The sequence below is a fragment of the Anser cygnoides genome, chromosome 4, assembly GCF_040182565.1.
Source record: "Anser cygnoides isolate HZ-2024a breed goose chromosome 4, Taihu_goose_T2T_genome, whole genome shotgun sequence".
In the NCBI taxonomy this organism is placed as follows: domain Eukaryota; kingdom Metazoa; phylum Chordata; class Aves; order Anseriformes; family Anatidae; genus Anser; species Anser cygnoides.
In genome coordinates this window covers 29,795,061-29,822,534 of record NC_089876.1, presented here as the reverse complement: position 1 = coordinate 29,822,534, position 27,474 = coordinate 29,795,061, and the positions used below count along the sequence as shown (strand labels likewise).

The 27,474-nt window shown below is 37.6% G+C and overlaps 1 protein-coding gene across 6 annotated transcripts in view; it reads left to right on the top strand.

Moving 5' to 3' along the window:
- DLC1 (DLC1 Rho GTPase activating protein) overlaps positions 1 to 27,474 on the top strand; it is a 285,258-nt gene that overhangs the window by 69,527 nt on the left and 188,257 nt on the right. For all 6 annotated transcript variants that reach the window (XM_013200625.3, XM_013200631.3, XM_066995930.1 and 3 more), the window contains one exon: positions 556 to 1,720. In XM_013200625.3, coding sequence (XP_013056079.1) covers positions 668 to 1,720 — 1,053 coding nt within the window. In that variant the 5' untranslated portion in view covers positions 556 to 667. The remainder of the gene's footprint in view (positions 1 to 555; positions 1,721 to 27,474) is intronic.

Below are 27,474 nucleotides of genomic sequence, written 5' to 3'. Positions count from 1 at the left end.
GCAAAAATTCTGGCCCAAAGCTACTCATAAGTGGAGTGGTTATAACTTTGGTAAGATTTAGAATAACCCTCAAGTTTTGCCCTTTTTCTTTGTGAAACTGCCAAAGTACTTCTCCGGAGGGGTATCCCTGAATGAAGAAGAAATACAAAGTAACTGTGTGTGCAAAGCAATCATAAGACATAATGCAATTTATATCCATGGAAATTAATATCTTATGACAGACGTAGTGAAGAGAGTCGTCAGAATTTGGCTCTTGAGCTACTTGCATATCCATGTGCCTATTTATAACATTTTTGTTTACTTGATAATGGAGAATAATCAGAAAAAAGCTCTACTGAATTATGAGTACTGTCAAGTCTTGTATGAAAAGTATTAAAACTTTAAACAAAACGGTCTTCTAAATTCCTGTCCTTCTGGTCCCACAGACTTATCTTGCTTTTACACTTTTGTTTAAACTGTTCTTTCCCTCTTTTTCTTTTTCTTTTTAAATTTGGAGTTGATTCAATAACCTAGTCTTTTTTTCTTTTTCCTTATTTATTTTTTCATTTCTTGCAGATGTTAAAACAATGAAACCCTCTCTCCTTCTGGAGCAGCGCACAGCAGCCATGACATCTCCTTTGGTCCTCCATGGAAGGTACGCTGTAGCCTGCTGCTGAACTGTTATGACATGTCTCTAGCAATCAGAAAGAAAAGCTGGGAAGAGCATGTGACCCAGTGGATGGGATTGGCTTTGGAGTCTGTGGAGTATAATACAGCATGTCGTCACGGACTCGTAGCTGATAACTTGCAGACAAGTATGGAAAAAGATGAGGTTTTGAGTGTGGACCGGAAAGAAAAATGCGCTTCGTTTCCAGAATGCTGTCACAGTGGAGAGCCGATTGGCTTCCCTGCAAAGCAGCTTGGAAATGTTTCAAAGGAGGTGGATGAAAATGATAACCATGAAGATGAGGAGCATTTTCTGGAGGCCAGCACAGAAACTCTAGTCCATGTGTCTGATGACGATGATGACTATTCGACACTCAACCTGGATAGTGTTAACTACCACATCACTGCTGTTGGAAGGGAACCAGAAGCTGAAGAAAAGAATTTAAATGGAGCAGGCTCCTTAGCACAGATGGTACCAATGATGGAGGGTAACAAGGAAACTGAAGCATCTGGTATAATTGGGGATATTAGTAAGAAACCTGGTTGTGACATAGTTCCTAAAGAGGAGATGGAAGAAGACACTTGTGGCAGTATTGGAAAAAGCCTGGAGCTTTGTAATTATGAAGGCTTAAATGAAGTAGTAAGTGTAGAGAAAGAAAATCTTTCTAATTCTCCAAATGTGAAAGAAATTATTATGCCTGGGAAACAGCTGCTTCATACTGCTGTAATTGCACAACAGCGCAGGAAATCTGATGCTTTTAAAGATGGGCTTGGAAAGTCTGAGTGTAATGTGGTAGAAAGTGGGATTTCTTCTGATTCATGCACCAGCAGTGATAGACAACCATGTTCATCAGTGGAATCCAGCGACTGCCTTATGCAATCTTCTCCTTGCTCTCACATCGCAGCAGTGGAAAATGGTCTGGATGAAAGTGGTTTCACAGAACCTCAAGCGGCCCCTGAAAACAAATGCCTTTCGAATGTCAGTTCAGCAGAAGATATTCAGTGTTTACATTTAAGGAATCATTTGACCACACAAGAATATTCAGACAGTCAAGTGAAACTGCGCAAAAGAAAGGTAGGATGCTTGTAAACTGCAGAGGTTGTTTCCAATGTTTTCCCCCAGTTTCTTACAAACATGATTCTGTGACTTACTGATTGGAGATAAAATGTATTTTTCAGCCTTCTTTTTTTTTTATTGTCAGATTTTTCTTCAAATAGTTTTGAGAAAAATGTGGCTATAGGTTTGAGTTTCAGAAACTTTTAAGGTTTGAGAATGGTTGAGCTGTGAATTTGGAAATTCCTTTATGTTCACTTCATTGTGTTTATATATATATTTATATGTTGCTCAGGGCTAAATGGATCAGCATCTTCAGTGGGTTTGGGTTTATTGTTATTATTTCGGTTGCTATCAAGTATCATTAGCTGTTTTAGGAAAGAGATTGTGCCTAGAGGTTTGGAAATCTTATTCAAAAAGAACAGGGGAAAAAGTGGAACAAAAGTGCAAGAGGAAAAAAGGACATGGAAAAATTTTACAGTAGTTCTTCAGTTTTCAGGTCAGCCCTATGAACAAAAACAACTATTTCTGAGTTTGAAACAATGTAATTTTAAAGCAACCTGAGAGTTACCCTTTCTACACAAAGTAAGGAAGAGTATCATTCCAAAACTTTTAATGGCCAGATTCCCCAGCAATAAAGCTCCCATTGGCTTTCATGGAAGGAGTTTTGCTGGCTGTGGCACTACAGGATTCATCCTGAAGTCTGGCTTTCCCAGCTATCCTGCTAATTCTTCCTAATAACCAGCGTCTAATTGTTTACTCCTCCTTGCCTTTTCTTCATTTGACATAATCCATTTTTTGTCTGTTTTTTATAAATCTGTTCTCTGTTAATTCTGGTGTTGTTTGTTGGTTCTGTTTTTTCTTTTTTCTTTTTTTTTTTAATCAGTTGTAGCGCCTCAGTAGTTGTTTCACTGAACCACAAATCCTAGAGCACAAACTCATATGTTCTGAAGTACTGTATGCCAACACAGCATCCTGAGTAGCTGGTCCTTGCTCCCTTGCATAATCCCTTTACTAAAGTTAACAGTAAAGTGATATGGTTGGAAACTGTTTGTGACTTTTGCAAAAGGTTTCAGAAGCTCTTAAAGCCTGTCTTCCCTTAGTAGTTCATGCAATCACAGTTAATGTGCCAACTGTTTGACTGATCTTGCAGTAGCTATGACTCCGAGTTACAACTAAAAAAACAGGATTAACCACATGATTAGCAGCACCAGAAATGCTAAACACCCATCTGTAGGTAAAATTTCAATTTTTATTTTTTTAATTAATAGATATTGTATTGGAAAACTAATTGATTATGATAACCATAGTCTCAACTGCTTTTTCTGCATCTCCTTTTTTACTAAGCATAGTTGCTTATATTGATACAAACATGTCATATTGTTAGCAAGATTAATTTTTATAGTGTAGTTTCAAAACCTCATTCAAAAATACAGATTCAGTTTCTTTTTGTTATGTACAATCACTGCGCAGTGACTCTGCCCACATTAGCTTTCAGTGTAATATATACTTTGACTAGCTTTGATAATGCTGGTTTCTATGTATCTTCTTATTTCTTGTTTTGAGGTCATGCACTCATATTTTAAATGTAAGCTCAGAATTATATTTGAGAATATATTTGTGCTTTGTGTTTGTGTCATTAAATACTTAAATAGACAAAATATATAGGTTCCAGGGAGACTGTAACAGTGAGAAAAACTAAGAGCAAGTGAGCATAGAAAGAAGCAAAAAAAAAAAAAAAAAAGTTGCTTCAGTGAAGGTTGAGAGTTACATGGCTGTAGCAACTGCGAAGCCATGTTTGTAGTCAAGGGGGACAAATTCGGAAGGAGCAGATCTGAAGGAGTCACTTCGTAATGCTTTGGTTTAAAGAACTCAACCAACAACTGCTTGGCAAAAGGGGAGAGAGATCTGTTGCATCTGGTATTATTTATCTCTAAGTTTGCAGGACACTTCCACAAACAATGTTCCTGCTTGTGGGATTTTATCACTTATATTTAATCATTCACTTTTACAAAAGGCTGTCTGTGTTGGTTATAATCTGTAATGAAAAATGTGCCTATGTTTACAAACTTTCCCTGAAAGCCACTTTTATAACTTTAACAAAACATTAAAAAAACAACAGACTTGAAACTGAATCCATCCATAAATGTCAAGTATTTGCTTTGCAGTGACGGGAAGACCTAAGGAATTGGGAATGGTATATAAAACCTTTTCTCTCAAGGTCAGCAGTTCACACAGTGCAGTCAAGGCCTAAAACACACCACTGTCTGATTAATGCTCAGTGTCAATTATAGTTGCACATAAATATGTGCTCGTAGAGGTCAGAATACTGGAAGAGGCAAATGGAGATGAATTGCTAAAGGTATCGGGGCACCCACACCTCAAGGTGGCACCCTGGGGGACCACAGAAAAGTGCTGAACTCAGGTACTTTGATGACAGCTAAGATCTTAGGACCTCTGAGTCAACATCACTTTGCTCTTGCTGGTACTAAATTCTTCTGAAAACCTGTTCCTCGTTAACATATTTTAAACTGCTTTTAATTGTGGCAACAGTGCATGACCTCTCCTCTTATCTTGTGATCTGCTGCCTTCAGACTGAAGCTGAGGTGAGACAGTGTGAATCTGTTGTGCTTGCTCTGCAGATGAATGTAGGTTTGGGGGCTTAAGGGCTTAAGTTTAGCAACTTTGACCAACACTAGCTCCATTTCAGTAAATTGGTTTAGTCATGATGGATGTACTGACACTGCGGATGCTTTTTCTAGTCAGGTCCAGCTGTTACAGCATTCTTTGCTTCTTCAAGTCACCAGGGTTCAGATAGTTGAGGCACAGTGCTGTCTTCTCCTTTGCTTTCTGAGAAAGACTTCTTAAGCTTCAGAAGTAGGAAGAGCCTGAATTTAATTGTGATTAAATTAATGATGATAAGTCTAAATGAAAAATCCCACAGTAATCAAACTTTCCTTTTTTTGTGTGTGTATGTGTTGACTAAAAGTCAATTCTGTTTATCTATAACATAAAGCTGATGGTTATTAATGACACACAGTAGCAAAAGCATAAATGGATTTATTAAATGTGGTTACACCAACTAGTCCCTACTGCATGCTGTCCCGGATTATATAAATTTTAGATTTAAAGCAATGACAATCGTACATTCTGATTTTCCAGAGATTTGAATAATCTTTGGAACAAATGAGCTCTAACGTTTTTAGCTCAGGGGAATACCGATAGCTCACATGTATGTTCATGTGTATAGTGCAATGGAGGTTTTAGAGAACAACTTTATGCAAAACCAGAAAGTATTGATTATTTATTCTCAAGGGCATACCACCAAAAGGAGAAAGTTTAGTTACTATAGGTTGATTGTAAAATGGGAAAAAAATAGCTATTACCCTGTAAAGAGCTTTGCAAATTTTTGCTTGTGCTCTGTTTTACACTTTCTCCAAGCTGCTCGTTTCATCAAGATTAGGGATAGGAAGCAAAATCTTTGGTGGGGACTACTGAGTAGGTGCACAAGTGCACCAGAACTGTAAAATGTTAGCTAAAATAGTTTTTCAACACAAAATAGCAAGTGGGTTAAGGCACACAGTTAAGAACCTCTCCTATGAAGAGGTGCACACAATTAAGAACAGTTTACTGAAAATCTGTAATTCATTGCAATAATTTAATACTTTTCAGTCTGCCATATTTTGTGTTCTAGACTGTAATGATGTAAGAAAATATAAATTTGCTGCTTTGAAAGCAGCCTTTTCCTCAGGCATCTCAAACCAATGTTCTTTTGCAGTGCTTAATAATGTTGTTATTTTCATAAACCTGTGGAAGAAACAGAGAAAGACAGTATTTTTTGAGAACTCCATAGAAAGAGCTTTCAAGTAAATCTAAAAATAGGCTCTCTAGGACTTCTAAGTCATGTTTAAGATAGTTCAGATAAACTTTGGATCAGAGGATGAACTTTTGGTTGCTTATCTAAATTAAGTATTATTTCTGAAACTTTTGGGGTTCTCTTCTAATGTGAAACTTCTGTTTTACTATGGAGATACTTGAGCATCTTTATCACTCAAGTGGTAAAGAGTAGTAATAAATTTTTGTAAGATTAATGGTGATAAAGTGCTGGCTGAACTTTACTGCGCATAGTGCAGTGAAATTAGAAATCAATATGTAATTGATTTCAGGAAATGTTATGGATGTATTGTGCCTGATTTGAAAGTTATGTCAGCTCTATTCCTTCAAAGAAAAGATATAGCCTGGGATATTCCTTCAGGGAGAGCTAATTCGGTTATCAAAATAACTGGAGTATATTTGATTTTTTGTTAGTTTCTCTTCACATGTAATCTCAGACTGGATTAAGTTCATGAAGAGATTTTGGTTATGTGACGCTGAAAAAAAAAATGAAGTAACCAATCTTTTCAGTGCATGAATCCCACATTACTCTTTTATGGGACTTCTACATTTAGTGTTATCTACTCATAACTCTTTCTGGTGGCCACCTTAGAAGCTTTCCAATTTCAAATAGTTTATATTATCTCTAAGTCAGTCTGAAAAGACTGGAGAGTATAACAATTAGGGCTATTCCCTAATGCTCACTATTATTGTTACTATTTTAAGCCACGTATCTAGATTAAATGCTATGTGTTCTGCAAAGGACACAGCCAGTATCAGTCGGTGTCAACAAGATGCAAATTAATTTAAAGAAAAGATAATAAGGATGGCAGTAAATGAAGAAAGAAACCCAGGTAGAAAGGTAGAAACCCATTTCTGTATAGCTGTGCCTCTTCCCCACACTAAAACTTTTGTGGTTCTTAAAGTTAGATTTATCGTTTTCTGTACTGATGCAATAAAGGTTGTTCCATTATTTCATCATTTACTGTTATATTAACATTAACAAAAAAAATGCTTAGCTAAATTCAGTCCTTTCCATCCATATTTGCTACTTGAGTATTAGTCTTTGTCCATGAGATGTGAAGGATGATTCTTCCGTTATAATCTGTAATATATTCTGTATTACAAGGTTAAAACTATGCTATTTATGGAGAGTTAGAAAGTTAGTTTCTTCCACAAGCTTCTGGTTGTATCACCCTGCAAAATGACTTCAGAGGAAGCTTCCATAACCTTGCCTGCTGGCTTCATCATCCCAGTAAGGTACCTGGGGGAGAGGTGGTAGGAATGCTTCCAAAAAATTCATAAAAGAGGTACCTATTTTACTTCAATGATTTCCTTACAAGCCTTTTCACTGCTGTCTCTACTATTCATAGCACATGATCCTTTTCCATTGAGTAGTCAGTTGTCAGCACTAGATTCTTCTTGAAAAAATAATGCGAACCTGTTTTGAACAATTGTATCCAACATTTTTAGATCTATTTCTTATTTTATTGCCATAAAAATACCAGCCATTAGGTTTCCAGACCTGTCACAAGTATGTCTTTCTGGTGTCTTAATCCCCACTTACCTTGATCCTGTCTTTGTTTACTGGTATAATTTAATTTAAAAAATAAAAAACTATATTATTAATAATAAGCTGAATTAATTTAAGTTGATTTAAATTTCCATTTTCATACCAGTCTTCAATTTCTTTTTTTTTAATTTAGCATAGCTCTTAGTGTATTTCTGTATAGAAACTGGTTTAGTAGGGATCCCAGACTAAATTATTAGTACATAGGTAATAATGGCAGATGTGGACTGGTTCGGGATACACCCTTGCTAGGGTTGCATTGTAGCAGTAACTCAGGTCAGCCTAGGAAAGACACGCACAGATGATAAAAGTACAAATATAAATGAAAGGAGTATGCAGGAACACAATTAAAAATGAGAATATGACTTATGCTATAGCCTGATTTGGCCATAGGGAATTGAATTTACCTTATCATGAGATTTAGTCTGCAAATGTGGTTCAGCTAGAGCAAGATGACAGCTGTAAAGGTTAGTGATTTTTAAAGTCAATTATTTTTATTTACATCTTTACAAAAAAAAAAGTGATGTATAAATGCATTCATTTTTCACAGTTTTTCTCAGTATGTATTTTTTTAATAATTCTCTTGCAAATATTCTAGTGGAGCAATCCAACATGCAGAACATGATCTCCTACATTCTCCAGTTATTATGATAATTAGAAATTCTGAAAATTTGGATAACAATGGTCATAAGAGACCAAGGCTCTGCAGGTTAAATCCAGACATTAAAAAAGCATTAATGTATGTCAGTGGAACTGCTGTGTTTTTTGGATGTGTTTAAGTGCCTTGCTGAACTTGGGTGTTGTAGTAATTTGTAACCTTAGAGACCACAGAAGCTAGTAACTGTAGAAGCAGCTATCGCAGCAAAATTACTTTCAAATTATTGTTCTTTAACTATATTTCCTGTATAATTCAGATATGCAGTTATGCCAGAATAGATTTGTTTTCATACATGGAGATGAATAATATCATCTTGGCATCTAGCGAATTTTTTTTTCTGAGTTTTGTGAAGGACAGTGGGAAATACAAATTGTGGAAATCTGGTATCTCTGTTCACAAAATGGTCATTCAAACAATGGAAATCTTTTTTTTTTTTTTCATGTAAAGAATCTAAATTTGCTATTGTTCCACTTCCACATCTCTTTTCATTTTCAGACCTACTTTTTAAAAGTTTTAGGAAAGTATGTATATATGTTTTTCCAAAGCTATAACGTTAATATGAGTGCTATCAAAAACTGATGAGAGATCCGAAGCCACAAGAGCTTTTGAAAGGCTAGTTGTAAGCCACATGTCTCAGAGCTACAGTCTGTAGTATTAGTACAGTGGGCAACTGAAATCAACAGTTGCTTCACCACAAAGAATTTGCTGTACTTGCACATTGCTACTAAATGGTCATAATTTTCAAGGCATCAGGAAGAATCTGGCAAGAGCTGCAAGTAAAGCAAAACGAATAGTATGATTTCTTTAAAAACAAAACAAACTTAAACCATCTTGGCTGTCATGAATATTTCTCTTTTCTGCATTGAGAAGTTACTTCCTAAATTTACCATTTAACAATGAAGATATAGTACAAAAATATAAATCGACTAAAACAGCTGATTTTTTTTAATTATGCATATTATCTATGGTAATTAGTAGAAAGTGGTGATCATAAAGCATTTCTGTTAATGTGATTAGATGACCATGAATTTACTCTGTTCCTCTCATGAAAATATGTATCTTAAATATTATCTCCATCTGGGAAGCTAAAGAATGCTTTCCCACAGACTTCCTTTGTGTTTGGACTGAAGTATGATGTATTTCAAACAATCTGAAAAGTATTTAAAACAAGCTCAGTACAGGATGGGATGATTGCCAGGCCATTACAGTATAACCTTTATGCAAATTTTAATTTGACACATTTTTGTGACAGTATTCAGCAATAAATTTTAGAGGCTGCCAGCGTTGTCTAGACTGCAAACCAAGAGACTGTTGCACATCAAGTTATGCATTAGTTGGATTTCAGCTACCTAAAATGGTCATGAAAGTATTTGTATTTATATATGGTTCATAGTCACACACGATCACTCCACCAAAGCGATATTAGACACCTCTAGGGATCAATGCAGAGAACTTTAGTTTCATGCAGTAATACTCAGAAATTTCTAATCTTGTCTGGGTTCAAAATAATTCAATGAAAACTTTTAAAAAAATTTTCTTGTTTTTAAAATTAATTTTTAAGAAGTTGTGAACGGTAAAGGGCAATTATTTGCTGTTTGTAGACTATAAATTGCCAGTTTGAAGTCATAATAAATGAATGGACCAATGACCAACTTCCTAAAATGGCACGAGAATAGCACACCACATTTTTGAGGGAACTAAGCTAAGAAATGAGAAAGGAGTGGGCTTAGTAGACAAAAATAAATGTATAGCTTCTGGAAATGTGAAGCAGAATTAAACCACTTCGGCAAAGCCTTCTGGAGTACATGGGGCATCACCACTGTCCACAATACATTTTTCCATTGGTAAAAGCAAAATATAAGAAAAGGAGTTTGCTTCCTGGAACTGTTCATCCTGCCTTTTCACCACCACGATGTTCACTTTGAATTAACAACTGAAAGAGAACAGAGATCTGAGAGGCGTATGGAGATACAGCTTCCATCAAAACCCAGGCAGTGGAGCAGTAACCTGGAAAGTCAGTATCAGAGCACTCCGTCTGTACTAGTAAGCCTTTGAAGCTGTAGCAAGAGCACAGCAGTTTTTTCAGCACACCTGTCTGTTGCAGACCTGCCCAGTGCTAAAACCAAAAGCTCCTCTGTTAGCAGTGCTGTGCCTGGGGAGGAGGCAGAGAAGAGCAGCCCACCCTGGCCAGCCCTGGGAGCTGAGGCTTTGCAGCAGTGGCATCTTTGCCACTGCTGTTGAGGAGTATTTGGCCACATCAGTATGGTGGTGGGTAAGTCCGCAGGCATCTGACCAATTCCAGTAATTAAAAGCAAAGAAAGCAATGAAGCCCCCACGGGTTGAACTGCAGCAGGGTGGGAACAATCTGCAAAATGTTTTCTGCAGGTTTTCTTATGCTTACTTCCCACCTTGGTAGTACCTTTGCTCAAAAGCTACCTAAAAATGTGTTGCTCATGCTCGTGTCATTCTACCGCGCTCTCTCTCTCTTGTAGGAGGTTTGTGGAGACGAGGGGGTCTATGCCACAGATAGGGTGTATTGAACATTTTACGAAACGAAACAATACTGTTTCTGCTGCCAAAAAACATTCCAGACTCTGAAGGATATGGCCTAAAATGGTTATGAATTCAAATTCAGATGGATATTCTTTCTCCTGGGAAAAAAAAATGTGAGCAGCAATACAGCTCTCTGTATGTATGCATGACTGTGTGCATGTGCTGGGGTAAATGTATGACAAATGTAAACCAGATCCTTGGTCTCTTTCATAAGTCTGTCTTAGCTGATGTCTCGTGCTTTTACAACAGTAGAACACAATGAACTTGGCTTATACACACAGAGTTAATGAAAAATTGGCTCACTGTAACGTGAGGATGTCCTTCAATAATGTGCCCTGTTACAGCAATAACTTTCATATCTTAAGTTTCACATTGTTTTTGCAGTCTCACCTTACGTAAGAGTTAAAATAGCAAATGCAATACGTAAAATATTTATGTTAAATGGAAGTTTGTTTATCCTTTCCCGTGGGATGCCTCCTTCCCAAACATTTTTGCACATAGCAGATTCAATTAAACAAAGGTTCCTATTTGGATATCCTGAGTGTCTTACTCATTTGGGTAGCTTTTTTTTAGCCTAAAATATATTATCTAATATATCTACTTTAATAATAATAACAAAACCTTTAAGGAGCTGATTCTGTTGTACTACAAGTTTTAATCTCTTGGCTGGTATTATCATTCTCCTTAAAAAGGTTTACACACACTGATGATATCATGCACATTGATATGTGTGATTCATGGCTGTATGGTATGAGGGCATGAAATACATAAAAAATCAGCAGTGCTAAAGCTTATGGCTTGTGCAGCACGTAACTTTGAATATATTTTGGAATAAAAATTGACATTTTTCACTGTGATGAAAATGAAAGAGCATGGCCACAAGCAAAAATTTGGGAATGTAAACTAAGCTACTTTCCTACACCCAGATTTTCTGAAACCATCCACTTTTCTTCTGGTAAATGCCAAGCTGTATTTATCTCACACAAATTTCATGGTAACTGTATGTGTACATCACACCTCACTGCATCCACTGAATTCATTCCAGCACTGTAAACTCACCTATTTACAAAAATTCCCTACTGCTTGATAGATGGTGACAAGCTGCTGTGGTAGATGAGCATAGTATCCTGTTCAGGCTTTACACTTATATAGAAGGTAAAATAGCAAGGGAGTGGAGAAGAGAAGAAATAGGACAAACAGGACAGAAATACGGAGAGACTGTTATATAGGTGGGGGAAAACTGGAAATTGAGTAGGTGAAAATTAGTTGATTTTCCCACATAGTGTTCAACTCTTAGCTGCACAAAGCTTTCTCAGCTCACAGAAGTACCTCCTGAATGATCTGCCTTCCTCAATACTGGCAGTAGTAGTCACAAACAATTTGGGGAGAAATTCCTCCATAGCTGTTCCTTGATTAAGGTTCTTGTGGATAAATATTCTGCGGAAGTTGTAATTTAGCAAATTTCACAAACATTCTAATAAGCCTTTAGAAAAGTCATATTGCAACTGCAGGTTCTTTTGCAATGTGTGTTTTAAATCAGTAGTGTTTTTGCAGACCGAAGTCTATGAATAGTTATGACTGTGGGGGACTCAGCTTTAATCAGATTCAGAAGAAAAACATATATTCCTGAATCCTGCTGTCTTGGGGATAGTAACAAAAGCCTAAGATTAGAACGTCAATTAATTTTTTTCTAGGTCATCCACACTTTCAGTCAGACAAAAATGTTATTCTTTATCTTATCTGTACTCTTCTTGTCAGCATGTTAAGATCACTAATTCTTCCCTTTCACTCCTGCCTTTTCAGAAACTCTTCGATTAATTTTTTTCTTCATTTCACACCTTCATCTCTGTGTGGCAGTATTAACCTCATAGAGCTTGTTTCTCCTCATGTATGTGAGTGAAAGATCACTCAGTGACTTGAGAATACTGTATATTTTTCTCCTCATGAGCATCATCATTTTATAGGGTTTCTTTGCAGACCTAAGGCAGCAGCAACGCAGAGTCGTGGAGTCCCGTGAACAGGTTAGGAAGGGAATATAAAGTTGCCGGAAGAAAAGATGAGCAACTTCCATGACTTGTACTCTGCCTTGGTATGATGGATAGAGCTATTCCAGACATCATTAAGAGTAAGATTCGTAGTCCTTTTGCCCAGCCATCACTTTAACATTTGGGCCAAATCTCTACCAAGTCCTCTTATGAGGCTGTCTAAGATGACCTGACACACACACCAAAAAAAAAAAAAAAAAGTGTCTTCTCACGACTTCATCAGCAGGTATAGCCTGTAGTGTCTTGGTCCCTAGTTTTGGACTAGTCCTTTCCATTACACTTAGTGATGCTTGCACCCCGAGAAAACACTTCCTGGAGGACAACCTGTCCATGTCAACAGCATTGCCTCATGGAGCATAATGATGAAGGTTTAAATGTCAGCAGGGATGATTGCCTTAGGGTTTAAATAGAAGCTTTATTTTCTACCCCTAGCGTTCAGCAGGAGTGTTTACCAGCAGCAAAGCATAATTGCGGAGCTTTGATCTTTGCTTTGAAACATCTTTTAAAGTGTAAAGAAAACTCATCTATGCTGAGAACGGCATTAGAGGCTATTTCTGGAGTTAGACCAGGATTCTGAAGGTGAAAGGACACTTCTGCAGTTCTCTCAACAAGTCCCTGGGAAAGTTAAAAATAAGTCTTGCTGTTTAAAAAAAAAAAAAAATTGGCACTTGTTATTTGAGAAAATTTCTTTATTCCAGGAACTGCCTCATGTAGCAGAAATTTATTTACCATCTGTGTAGACTTGAAAAATTTTCCATCTTACCAGATACACAACTGAAATAGAAACAGATTTTCCGTCCCTATGCTTTCCACCGACCTCTGCTTTAAGAGAGTGTCGTTTTGAAAACTTAAGGCATTTTTGTGTTGACCGAAGTGGGATAGTGCAATTATAGCCAATCTGTCAAACCCTGAAGTTCTGCTGGTGACCTCAAGGGAAGTCACCTTACTGTTGCTAAGGCACATCATTTGGGGGAGGGAAAGGAGGAGTTTGCAGAGCCAGTAGCTGAAAATATGTTCTTGTTTTAATTACTGTTACAGCTGTTTTAATTACTGTTACAGTACTGACTTCTAATCAAAAAATAGTCATTTGAGAAACGAATTGTTTTCATTTGGGTACAGATGTACTTCCTTAATTTCAGAGCTCTGCAACTGCAGGGGGAGGGGAAAAAAAAAAGGTTAAAACAATAATTGCTGAATCTGAAGTAACTCGTCCTTTAAAATGCAGAGCAACCTGTCTGTTTGTACCTCTGCATATCACTCCTGAGTGCTCACATGAATACTCAGGCCAGAAATGATCACAAGCAATTCCTAAGGGAGAGGGAAAAAAAAAGTCACTGAGGAGCCGATGTCAGAGTAGGCAACTGTAACTTTTATTTGCAATTCCTGCTTTTTTTTTTTTTCCTTTCAGTTATTCTGTGGGTACGTTTTACTTCTGTGTTTATACGCGCTGAGGATTCTCAAGGACCACAGTGGCTGATTCTTATTTGAGGCTGAGATGTCTTTTGATCTCATCTACTGAAATAATACTTGTGTGAGGAACAAGCTTGATGTGAAAGGCAGGTGTAAAAATTTCCTCTTTGAAGTTCAGTGTGTTGATTTGATCAAGTATAAACTATCTGTTATTATATTATATCTGTTATCTATTATCACATTTTTTTCTGCCTTACCTATTTTTACCATCCTCAGTATTCACTAGGGCTGGCTGAAGGGACTTAACCTATATTGGCCCATCACAGATGCTTTTGCTCTCATTATTCTGAGCCTTTGAACTAGTAAAATTGTATGAGATATGACATTGCTTTAACTGCAAGTATTTATTACCCAACCTTTTAATCCAACAGTTTTATAAAATACTGTAGTCAGTATTTTAAACTACAATCTCTTTTTTGGACTTTTATATAACATTACTACTTGACTGCTCATGGTTAGGTAAGCTATGTTATATTTAAGCAAATTTATCATATAATGGTTAAAATGAACGTTTGAATTGTAAGCCATTCTATGTTCTTTCCTGTTGCTTATAAGTAACCTACCATCCCAAAATGAGGAAACTAGAATTTATATTCTCAGCGTGCAATGGCATGTAAAATTCAACAACCTCAATGGTAAAGTGTGAGTTGCAGTTCCTAAAGGAGCAGTTTTTCTCAATGTTTTCAGTTAGGTTTGTGCTAGTGGGTTAGGGCACGTATCTATTGTAGTGTTTTATAGTGGGCCAGGAGCACGTTTTTGAAGTGAGTTTGCTGATTGATGTGATATAAAGTGTGATAGATGATGATGTGGAGCAGGCTCAGAACATGCAAACTGGATTCCTTTTGGTGGTCCACTTTAGTATCTTGCATTAGCTTCATGGCTGAGTTGACTGATGGTAATGCAGTGCTCCACAAAGAAAAAGATGTATTTTAAGATGGCCATTAGCCAGGGAAAATTCTTCAGATATTAGAAAGAAAAAAAGGACCTCAAAGGGTAGCAGATGCACGTCTGCACATTGCAGCAGGTATAGGTTTAAAGAAGGAAATGTGAAAGCCCTGCTCCATTCTCAGTACTGGTCACAGTATCATACACCCGCTGTTTGTGGTATGAGGGTATTGCAAAGCTTTCCAGTCTGTCCTCCATTCCTGGCAAAACTGGCTGCAAAACATGCAGCTGTTATGACTGGACAAAGTTAACTACCAACAAATCTTCTCAAGACAGATTTTTAAAAGAGGTCAGTATGCTGCAGTTTCCTTTTAGATGCATCTGATAAATATTCCCTGGTAGAAAAATATGGGTTCATGACTCAAGATTAAAATTTAGCCCCTAAGCAAACTTGTCAGTCTCTTGAGGTTTTTATACTACAGTTTTTGTTTCAGCTGTCTGAAATGCATCAGATCCAATGTAAAACTAGAGAAGAATATTTTCCCCCTGTGCTTGTGCTTTCTAGTTCTCTCGCTAATTCCCAGTAGTCTTGTGGTAATTTGTTCATTCTGTTGGCCAGCTGTTCAGCTCTCCATGAATGCATCCTCCTGATGTGCGTTTCCCAGAGTTTTACAAGTCAGTGTCCTACTGCACTTCAACATAAAACATTGTCAAAAACAAAACTATATACTGCAGATGATCTAGACAGGGAACATAATGCAAGTATAATCAAACTCAATCTGAAGAAGTGATGAGTGAGAAAGGAATGAGCATTACATAGTGTAAATGCTTAATTGATTTTAATGTGTCTGAAATGGAAATAGAGAGGCTAGGTCTTATATACTAGCTTTCTTTTACTTTCTTAATTACTGCCTGTAGGAGAAGGGAGCTATTTGCTCATCTATTACTATTCTGTAGGCCCTTGATAGTAGGACTCTACAGAAAGGTAGTTAATAGCCCCCACCGTTGCCATAAAGATTAGCTCCAGTCTTTGGTAAGGACAGAATTGTGCGCTACAAAGGTGTGGTTTGGTTGTACAAGGGAAAGAGAAAGTGTGTGAGCAGACTGAAAGAGAAATAGCTAATTTGTTCCCTAATACTCATGGAACACATTTTTCACCAAAAATGGCTTGTGGGATTACTAAACACTAAGTGTTAAGGGAGCTGAAAACAGGGATGGTTTTACCCCTGGTATTACCCCAGGATCTTCAAGACAAAAGAGAAGTTCAATAGCTAGAGTTTATTGCTCTCTCCTGGTTATCTCAAGGCTTTTTTATTTTCTTTGGTATCAAATATGCAAAGGAAATACTTGTGTACAGTTTTGTTTTAAGACTCATGTTTATTGTGAGCCCTAACATTTGATTCAGTGGTATACAGTGCTTGGATTCAATTTGAAATATAATTCTGTACAGACGGGGGAAAAAAAAAAAACACTCTTGTGTATAGAATTGTGTAATGGTAAATATGGTTTATAGTGGATATTTTGGATTTGGGCTATTTATCTAGTTAGGATGCTCTTTTATTTAACACTGCCAAAGATTTACACCCAGATCATAATGCCAGCAAGCATAGCAATGTGATCTGTGACTTAACCCAGTAATGCGCAAGGATCCTCCATGTGTCGGGAGGAATCTCTGGCATCTACTTCATTACCTTGTCGGTCATTGTGTGCCTGAATGGTTCCCATTACTCCATGACAAATAGTGAGATTTGTCTTCTCTACCATGACAAAAGCATAAAATCTTCTCTCTTTCTCTGGGAGCCTCCATGTTGTATGCATATGTATTACATGGCAGTGGTTTTGATCATTTTTGGCAGTGTGTGGAACAGTTGCTTTGTGATTATATCACTTTGCATGCTCTGTAGGGAAATAAGATAAGCATTCATTTGTTCTAGTTCAGTCTGTCCTCTAGAAATGATCTCCATCTGCATCTTACTTCTGTCTTTTAAAAGGCAGTATGAGAGTTTCTAGAAATATTCATTATAGAAGCTTTTTGTTAAAAACTGTATATCATTTTTATCACATAATCTCCAGTAAACATCCTACCTTGTTGATTTGTTGTTTAGAGAGACTCTAGCTCAAACTTAGCACACTGGGAGAAGAATTACTGATAGCAACATCAGTGCAATCATGAACAAATCAAAACAGGGAAGTCCTGTTATTTATTCTGAATCAAAGGCGCTGGTGTGTTAGAGATGGAGAGTTCTTTGAATTCCAATACATCTTTAAACCTTGAGGGTATACCATGTAGTCAAAATGGGCATTTATGTGTATTTTCACTTATTATGACGGTAGAATCCTATTAATTACATAACTTATAAAAGTATTATCCCAGTCATAATAATATAATGCATGGAAAATAAGGCAAAAAATAGAGAAAGAATTTGGCAATATCATGGGTATTTTTGTGAACCTAAGCCTGTGACTTACCTTTGGTAGCCAGGAATTTTGAACTCTCAGGGAAATCTGTTAATAAATAACCATTTAATTGATTTTTTTTTTTTTAATTAAAAGCTTCCTCTGGAATAAAATAGTAGTGTTCCTATCAGGACATGTGATCTTTTAGGAGTGTTCTGATTACTTCTGCCAGATATTTTAAGGAAGTTGTTTTGATAGTCACCAGAGCCATCCACATTTCCTTATTTCCTAGAATGTCAGAAAAGATGCTTCCTCATTAGTGATGGAGATATTTTTGCTGAGCTGTATCCACTGTCAAATGAACTGCCTCACCTGGGACAGGATATGGCCAGTCCTGTGGGGAGGCAGCAGCAGCACAAGGGCTGGGTATTTTGGCTAGGAGGAGACAGAAAAATGACAAATCTGGAAAGTTGCATATTTGTCTGTCACTTACTGCTGTACCCTCACTATCCATATCCATGGAAGTTACACGGAAGAATCCTATTCTTTGTTACCTGCTGCACTCGTGCATGACAATTGTCCTACCACCTGTTTATAAAAACACTGAAAGGGTTTAGTGACTATGTGAAAATATACTGCTAGCAGGCCAGAGAAAAATTCCCAACAAGAAAGAGATCTCTAATGTTAACATTTCACTTAAAAGCACTGCTTTATGGGAGCCAGGGCTCCTACAATTAGACAGTCTCTGCTAAGTTATGCTGCAACGGAATTTACTAACCGGAAAGATAATGCTTTTTCCTTGAAAGAAAAACTCAAAAGATTTGATAATTAGCCCTCAGAGGAGTCCATTGGTTGTTTCACAGCTGTGGAAAAAAACATTAGAGACCTTATTTATTGACCTAGCTATCTGATAAATCGGGAAGAGATCAGTGTCATGGAATCTTTTTGAACAGACCACCTCCTGATACTGGGAAAGATCCAGATGAGGTCAAAACCCTCAGCTTCCTGTCTCAGAGAGGAAAAGGGGAAAAAAAATCTGATAAACATAAAGCTACACAGAGCTGCTTTGGAAGTCTCTGGAGATGAAGAGAGGTGGGGGCAGAACATTTAAAAAAACCCCACTTGTTAAATTTATCAAGAAAGTACGTGCATTCAACAAATATCAAGAAAACTCTCATTTACATTTTTCCGGTTTGATTACGCTGTCAGAACGGAGCCTGAAACATGAGAACCAGTAATACAACATATCCCCCACAGACACAGTCATAGCGAACACAGTTCTTACCCCACTAACCAGAGCATTCAATACACTTCCAAATGTTATCACTCCAGGGATACATCAGAGAAGCAGGATTAAAAACAGAGGGGAACTTAGTCCAGCGGCCAGCACTGTTGCTTAGCTTCAAGTCCTGGTATAGTCTTAGGAGAAGCACTTCTCCTGGCTATCATTTTCACAACCTTAAAATGGAATTAAAATCATTTTCCCTTGTCACAGAGTACTGGGTGGTTAAATATATTAAGAAGACGCACAGAAACGTTGTAGTAATGGGAGCCATACAATTATCTGAGACACATTGGTAGAATTTCCTTAGAAGTTTTGAAAGCTGATTTTCAGTGTTGCAGTATTGCTTCTGCTTGTTGTACTCCCTCACATTCCATATTAAAATTCACACTTTGATCCCTGTGAGGACAAGTCTTGTATTTTTGATGCAACTGTGCATCAAATCATACTTAGATGAACTTCTGATTCTTGCACAGTCCCACACAAAGTAACCTGTAGGTGTGCTCTTACACATTTGCACGTGCTTCCTGAGGTCTCCAAACAGCAGTTTGAGGAAAATACGTTGCAATTTTCCCAATGCCTTTTTCTGCAATTCTTCTCTGTAAGCAAACGTTCATCTCAGCTCTCTATTCATCTCTTTTATTTTCAGGAATTGAATAAAAGCCTAGCCTTTTCTGATGGTATATACATATCAATACGACTATTGAACTTAATTGCACATTTAGAGACATTTATCCTCCTAGGCATAAACACCTCTAGTGGCAGCAGAGTCTAGCATGAAGTCAGAACCATTCCTTTAAAACAGGAAAATAAGCCCTGGAAAACAGAAAAAGAAACTCTTGGAATGAAAATACCTCTCCTGTGCGTGCTTGTCCTGGACGATACACACAACAGACGGATAGAAATCACCTAGTTGAAATCCTAATTTTGTTGCTAGCAAACTCCTGGTTACTTAAAAAAGCCTCAGATTTCATCTACAGTCATCTAGTAATTTAGCTTGATGATAAGCTCTATTATCTCATTTTTTAAAATGCAGAGGAGCCAAATGGTATTTTGCTTGTGTTAATAAACACACTTAGTGAAACAGACGTATTGGCATTTGTGTCCCGTTGATATGAGTCAGAGGAAGCAGGATTTAACTCAAATAACAGTGGAACTAAAGTTTATAAATATTTTATTGAAAATTGTAGTTATCCATTTATCTTTCTTCAACGCGTAGACGGACGTGTTTGATAACAATGACGTTTATTTTAACATTAAATTGCAATACAGTAAGAAATATTTTGAGATTCCACATGCCCTGTTCTTCAAACCCAGCAATCCCTGGTCCAGGACTGTTGCTATAATTTCTCCGAATGTTCCTCAAGTCTGCAGTGTTCTTACTGCCGTTCTTCCTTTGGGAGGCCAGATGGTGCTGCCTATAAATTCACTATAGTTTTCCCTGGCACTGGCTGTGGAATGGGACAGGATCTTTCCCCAGACATGTATTTCTCTGCATTTCTGAGGCTGTGGTTTCATGCTTTTGGCCTCACCTGTGAATCAGTAGCTGGAGCTTTCATGCGATGTTACTTTCTTCCCGAGTGGATTCTGTCATGGTGCGTCTTCTGTTAAGCCGATAAAAGTTGGCATACACCATAGATAAAAATCAAGCCCAATAACCTGATATTAAATATATGTATAAAATAGTGTAGGGTTGGTAATTCTTCAATTCCACTGGGATAATGTAGTCATATCTCATGAGATAATGCTTGATTAAATTGAAAAAAAAATACTGGAGTACACTTAAATGCTCTCAAGCTAGTTATCTCAAGTTCTCTAATAGAAACATTTTGATTGTATGAGGACATAGGCTAATCTGTGCCAGCTGCGCTGTCGTTAACTATTCCAAAAGCCTCATTCTCCCTCCTCGAGCAATTTTTTTTTCTCTGCAGACATATTTCATGCAAAAGCTATGCCGGCCTTTAAAGATGTTTTAGGCTTTTGTCACAAGATGCGGTGGCAATGTTTATTTTTTTTGATATTAGGAAACCCTACATCTCAAAGGTTTTTAAAAGAGTAGCCAAACATCTTATTATTTCCTTCTTTATGAATTTAGATACCCATACGGTTGTATGGTTATTATAGGACACAGAGAGAAATGTAGAGGACAGAGTAATGTTAATGCTTCATCATACAGAAGATCAACTATTATTTTTAAAGAAGATAGTAAAGTTTCAATGAAGCATGAGTCTATTCATTTATTTGCTTGCCACGTTTGCCAGTTAACTGGAGATGATATCCCATTACCAAAAGTCGCTGTTTGTGTTGCACCGGGGGAGTCTTCCAAGATGAACAATTTCTGAAGTGTGAATCATAGTAAAACCAGTTGGACTTTAATTCTGAAAAGCAAAGGATCAAGTCTAAAATGAAGATTTGCATTTCATTCTGTTGTTAGCAAAAGAACTTTAATTTATGAAAGAAGCAAATTAAGGTTAAAAATATACATATTAATGCTTCCATTTAGGGCAGATTTTGAGACAAACATTTTTACTCCGTGCTTTGGTGGTTTTATACTTTTTGCTTGAGGACATGCTATTGTTACTACATCATGGTTTTATGATTCATTAAACTTCTTCTCTGTATATGTAAGCGGACACGTCTTAGTGACATACCATAGGCTGCACATTGCATACTCGCAAAGGGGAATGAGTCACCTGGAAAAGAAGCCTGCCCAGCTGGAAACTGTGGAGCCAGTCCAGCTGAAATAGAAGTGTGCAAATTTCATTTTTATTTTGCTTAATAAAAAAAGCCTAATAGTTACATGGCATGTGCTTATGCATCTTAAGAGACTGAAAAACTTAGCCTGATCAGATATTTCCGTACATAAGAGTACATAAGAGTACATACATAAGAGTAGCCAGAATTGTGGACTTATTGATTTATATGAGCATAGCAGTTTGGCTAAAAGATTTAGCATTTAAATTGTGCTTTTCTGGAATCCAGCTAAATTGGTATAAACAGATGTGGACATGGGAAACATTAATGCATACAATCTGCTTCCTAACTCTTTCTGATTCTTTATTATCCATTGGTTTTATCCATTTAGTTTACCAGCGCTCCCTGAATCTTGATATTTCTCCTTCCCCCACTTTTTTTTCAAGCCCTACAAATAGGTGTTTTCTATGTGGGTGGCCTACAGGAAAGCTGGGGAGGGACTCCTTATCAGGTAGTGTAGCGACAGGGTAAGAGGTAATGGTTTTAAACTGAAAGAGGGGAGATTTAGATGAGATGTTAGGAGGAAATTCTTCACTCAGAGGATGGTGAGGCACTGGCACGAGTTCCCCAGAGAAGCTGTTGATGCCCCATCCCTGGAAGTGCTCAAGGCCAGATTGGATGGGGCTTTGGAAAACCTGGTGGAAGGTGTCCCTGCCCATGGCAGGAGTTGGAATTATATGGTCTTTAAGGTCCCTTCCAACCCAAATCATTCTATGAGTCTACATTTTTGCAGAACAGTTTGGCTGTTAACAAGTCTGTCTGGCTTGTTAACAGATAGATTCTACCAACCTGAAATTGATTCACTAAATCTTATGTGGAGATTCAGTAACACCAATTGTGAAGAAAGGACCAGTTAATTATTTTACTCTCTTAACTTGAAAACTGGAACTACCGAAAATGAAGCTGAGATTTGTGAAGCTGAGGATTTGTGAAAATCAGGTCAGGCCAATTTCTGGGCTTTCTCTTTACACTCTGATCTCATAAGGTCAATTAGAGTATCAGACTCTTGACTTAAATAATTAAGTGTCCAACAGGCACAATCCTTAATCTTGTTAAACCCAAGAATTAAAATAGTTTCACTACTTCCACTTAGCACCAGTCTCTAAATGCACTGAATTTCTATAGCACCATCATTGTTACTGAATGATAACGCAGCATAGACCCACTAATGTGCCTAGCTGATCCAAAAATAACACTATGAATTCTTGGAGCTTATATTTGGATTTCAAAGACCTGTCAGAAGCCTTCCCATGGTGCTCGCTAACAGTAGAGAGATTACTTTTGTTATATTTTAAGTGTATAATTTGTCGTATCTACTAATGATCTGTCCTGTCCCTTTGTAGTTAAGATTACAGTAACTTGAATTATTTGAAACTGAAGTAATACTGCAGTAGTCTATGACTCACTAAATATCATTGGGCTATACCATACTCATTCCCACAGCTGTACTCACTGATATTCCACTCAGTCTTTACTTGGGTGAGGCTTAACTCAGAAACTAACTTTTAGATGCATGAGTGTTATGATTCCTTCAATAGGTCCATCTTGCCGAGCATGAATTATATGTTACCCTACTTGCATAACCTGAAAATCACTTAGAATCATTTCATTTAGGTTGGGAAAGACCTCTAAGATCATCTGGTCCAACCCTGAACCTAACGATACCAAGTCCACCATTAAATCATGTCACTAAGCACTAAAAGCTACTGTTCAAGTGCAATTCAAGAGTTTTCTATTACCTAGAGACTAAATTACGCCTTATCCTCTCTAACTGGCAAATCTTGGGAATTTGGGGTTATTTTCATTTTATTTTTTTCACAGAAATTCTGCATCAAGGTAGGGTGACATCACTGAAAAGATAGATTTACCTAGTTAGGCAATCATTTCTGGTTATTTCATAAACTGTGTTCTGTCTGCAGCCACAGATGTGTCATAGGGGATATTGACTTTGTTCTCTGTTCTTACTGTGGCTTAGTGGTTACAACCAGGTGTTTTATACTGCTTGGTTATTAAAGTTTTTGCAATTTTAATAGCCTATGTTGTTTGTTTCCTTTTGTCTGTGTTTATGCTCTTTTTTTGGATCAAAGATGCAGAGCCAGACATAACATGCCCCACAGCTGCTCTGCTATTCCCCTACTTCCTCAATATATGCTCATTGTTCATTGCAAACGTGATTGTGCTACCAATTTTTTAACTCAACCATTAGTAAACCACAAATGTCAGAATCATATATTCAATGACACAATACAGACTAACACTCCATGTAACTGGAAAAAATAGGTACTTGTGGCTCAGGGAGACAGACAAAAATAAAACAAGCAGAAACAAGATTTTCCTCCAACACTCCTGAAGGCAATGCTTTCCAAATTTGGAGAGATAAAGATATGCTTCAAGACAAACATATATTTTAGAGAAACTAACTTTAATATTTCAAGCTGAGGAACTTAAAGGAAACTTCACTCTGCCATTTGCAATCCTTATGTTTGTGATCTCTTCCTTAAAAATTCACTTGAGGGTAGAAAGGTTGAATTAGAGAGCCATGATTTGTGATCATTGCCTCTTAACCCTAGACTTTGGAAACTACATCACTACCAGACCAGTTGACCCTTCTGCAAGATTGTGTGGATCATTGATGATCCATTTAGTGGCCCCAGATCAGTTGAACTAACAGAATTGGTTCATGTCAGGTAAGCCCATTTCAAAGCCATAGAAGTTGGTTCAGATTTTTCCAGTGGCCTGATGCAGGGTGAGTTAGGCAAAGGGCAAGCTAGCGTTTCTGAAAATACTTGAATAAATTAAGTAATCTGCTGTGTCTATTTCTCTTGAATCTGAACTGTTGATATTGCTCTCATGCCATTAGGAAATGACAATCACACTATGCTGAGATTCTCAAAGATATACAATTAAATCTAGGTGAATAAGTTTTCCCTGCAATATATCCAAGCTAACAACTTTTTCAAATACCTTCTCAAAATGGTGATATTCAACACTTTAAAAATATTCCTTGCTAGTCGCTGTTCATATCTGAACTTTCTACGCTACATTGACCACATGAAACTTCAGGCTGCTTGTGAAGAATAACAGAAGACCCCAAAATCTCAATTTCATATTGTCTTCAGGGTTATTTCTTTTTTATGTTATTTGTTTTTCCTGTCCTGAATACTACTTTTTCCAAGGCTCTTTGTACCCTATTTTCTTGGCACGCGTGAGTTTTATTCCATCTGCTTTTTTACAACGCAGCTTGTTCATTGTTAGTAACATCCTGCTTGAGTGTTTATAATGGTGTGTTCGTCCAGTTAAAATCCACCAGAAGTATATTGCCGAGATCATAGCAAGGTGCTGATTGACAATACTGTTGTTTTTTTTTTTCCAGTCTGGAGCAAGTTTGAATTTCTTATTCTTTCCTTTCAGATCCTTCTCTTTTCTTATTCATGGTGATAATGAGTTTTCCTTTCCTGTGTTCTTTTTTACATCTCTTACTAGCTAAATTGTTGGCCAGAGTTTTTTACATTTTCATTCAAAAAGTCTTTTCAATGTCAATCTTACTACAACTATAGAATGCTTCAAAATGTTATATTTAGTTTAAAAACTGACTGTGTCATGTTCTGAGATTTTGTAATATTTCTAGCCACAATTACTAGAATTCTCCAGTTAAATTTGTTAAACATTAGTTAAAGCATGTGATTTAATGCTGGCTCTGTCATTTTTGTCTGTTTTATCCTACCTCCTTTTTGAGAAAACTCTTCAACTTAAACCTCCAATTTGGCAGAGCCACAGATGGAATAAATAATAAATTTGCATCCATTTTTTTCCTATATATTTGTGTATATATACTATGTATGCAGGTATACATTCATATACATATATATTAATCTCCTACATCACTGTTATCATACTTAAAATGTAGATACATTGAGTCTCAGGATTTACTGCCAACTTCATCTACCACTCAAACTTCCAAGCTCTTGACTAGAGGTTACTGGGCCCTTTGTGGATGCACACACTGACACAGGCTGACTGACTGAACTCGAATTGAGCAGCATGTCATTTCTGAGATAAGCACTTCTCCCCTTCTGTTCCTGAAAGGCAGCAGCTGCAGAGGGAAACTATCAGTCATCAGCTCCCCAAAACAGAGATGTGCAGGCACATAATTGCACTTCAGGCTGGACTGGGTGGCAGGAGTTCACCTCTCGGCTGGCACCAGCACAGAGCACAATGCTTTTCCTTCCTCCTGATCTAGACCATCAGAGCTGAGCACTGATGCCATTACCTGCTAAACCCCGAACGGAATTCACAGAAACAAAAACGAAAATGCTGCAGACGCAGCCCAGCCTCAGACGGACTCAAGGCCAGCTATTGCATCGCTAGTTACCTCTTCATTGGCTGTGGAGGCCCACATTTCATTTCAGGCTGTCATTTACTGCTTATTACTGCCTTGATCTTCAGTGTAAACACAGCCTGTAGATAAATGTGTTGAGAATTCAGGTATGACAATTGTGCAGTAATCTGTCATGTCAATATTTCTAATGATTTATTTATTTATTTATTGGAACAGCTTATTTCTTCAGTGTCTTACTGTACAAGAAAATATAGAAGTAGATAAATAAGCAGGGGGGAACGATAAAATCTAGACCTGGTTTTCCATCTAATACCTGGGCATACAATTTGGGGATATAGTATTTTTGCTCTTGCTGACAGAGTAAGCAAAAATCCTCAGCCAGCCCTGGTGTAAGTCACACAATGCCCATCATGGCTGTTATGAAATGATGTGAAAGAAAACTATATAGTGATATCCCAGTAGAATACTATTGGAGCTGAACTTTCTCTTTAGTTGCAATAATTTTGGGGTGTTTTTAAAAAGAATGTACAGTGCTATTTAGTTACTAATCTATTTCTCTTACTTCCTAAAGGAGATTAGTTATCATATAATAGCAATTAGTTTATGGATGGGCTTGGTTCCAGGGTATGACTGGCAAGTATTTTGTGTAAGGCTGTATACAAAAGCAGCAATACATATCCAACAACAGTACTAACACTAAGTTGAAATGCAGTAGAGTGGTAAATCATTGAGCAAAATGCTTAGCTGCATTCAGTAATAGTAACTATACTTTCTGCCTAATCTTGCTTTACTAGTAATTTTAGGAGATAATAGTTTACTTAGTTTCCACCAAGTAATGGAGAAACTAAGGACAACATTAACAATTGGTTGGAAATGACTTTGGGAGGTCCTTTGTCTAGCCTCCTGCTCAAACAGGGCTAGTTGTGAGGTCAGACCAGGTTGCTCAAGACTTTGCACACTTGGGTCTTGAAAACCTCTAAGGATGTGCAGCCTCTCTGGGTGACCTGCTCCACTGCTGGACTCTCCTAGGTGAAAAGTTTTCACTTATATACACCCTGATCCTCTCTTGTTTCAACATTTGTACCTTTGCACTTGTGTCATAGCCCCGTGCACCTTTGGGAAAGTTCTGGCTCCATCCTCATCGGTTCTGGGGGCTGCGGGGAGGGTGGCCTGAGGCCTTGCAGCGCTGAGGCTTAGGCCTATGCCATCTTGTAGCCACAGAAGGCAGGGAGCAGAAGCACAGGAGAAGGCTGGAGCAATTGCTGCCTGCTAATCCCACAGCCTACAAGATTAGCCATCTTTCTGACAAGCATTCATCTCACCTGCCTCTTGTTAACCATGGTAATTGATGACTGTTTACTGCCTTGAGGTCTCAGTGTGCTGCCAGTAGGTTTCACCTCACAAATGCTGGGAGGTGAAATGGCTTCCAAATGACTTTTATTTGCTTCGCAACAGAATGATGCCCTGAAAATACCAGGCCCTTCGGCATACTGGGCCTTTCTCTTGCTAGTGATGAACTTTTACTACGGGTGAAGCCTATGTAGAAGGTAAAGGGTTTTGCAAGTTGCTTATCAGCGGGAGAGTCTAGGAGAAGCTGAGGAGAGTTGTGAGGGTGGCCATAGATGGAAAAAAAGCAGTTCCTGCCATTGCAGAGTAGTGGAGAAAGATTTGGCCTAAATGAGAGACTAGGGGGACTATCATACCATCTCCAAGGGGGAGGAAAAAAAAATAAAAAGTCTGTCACAAAGAGTGAAAATTGGCAAAAATAAGAATTAACAAGTTCAAGCTAAAGAAAGATTGTGATTCCACATTAGAACTGTTTTTTTTTTTTAGTGCTGAGGAAGGTAGCACTGGAATAAAACCTCCTTTGCTTGGGGCATATGTGGTGGTTTGTAAGAGGAGCCGAAGGACCATCTGTCAAGTATGACAGTGCTGTCATTGAGAGGGAG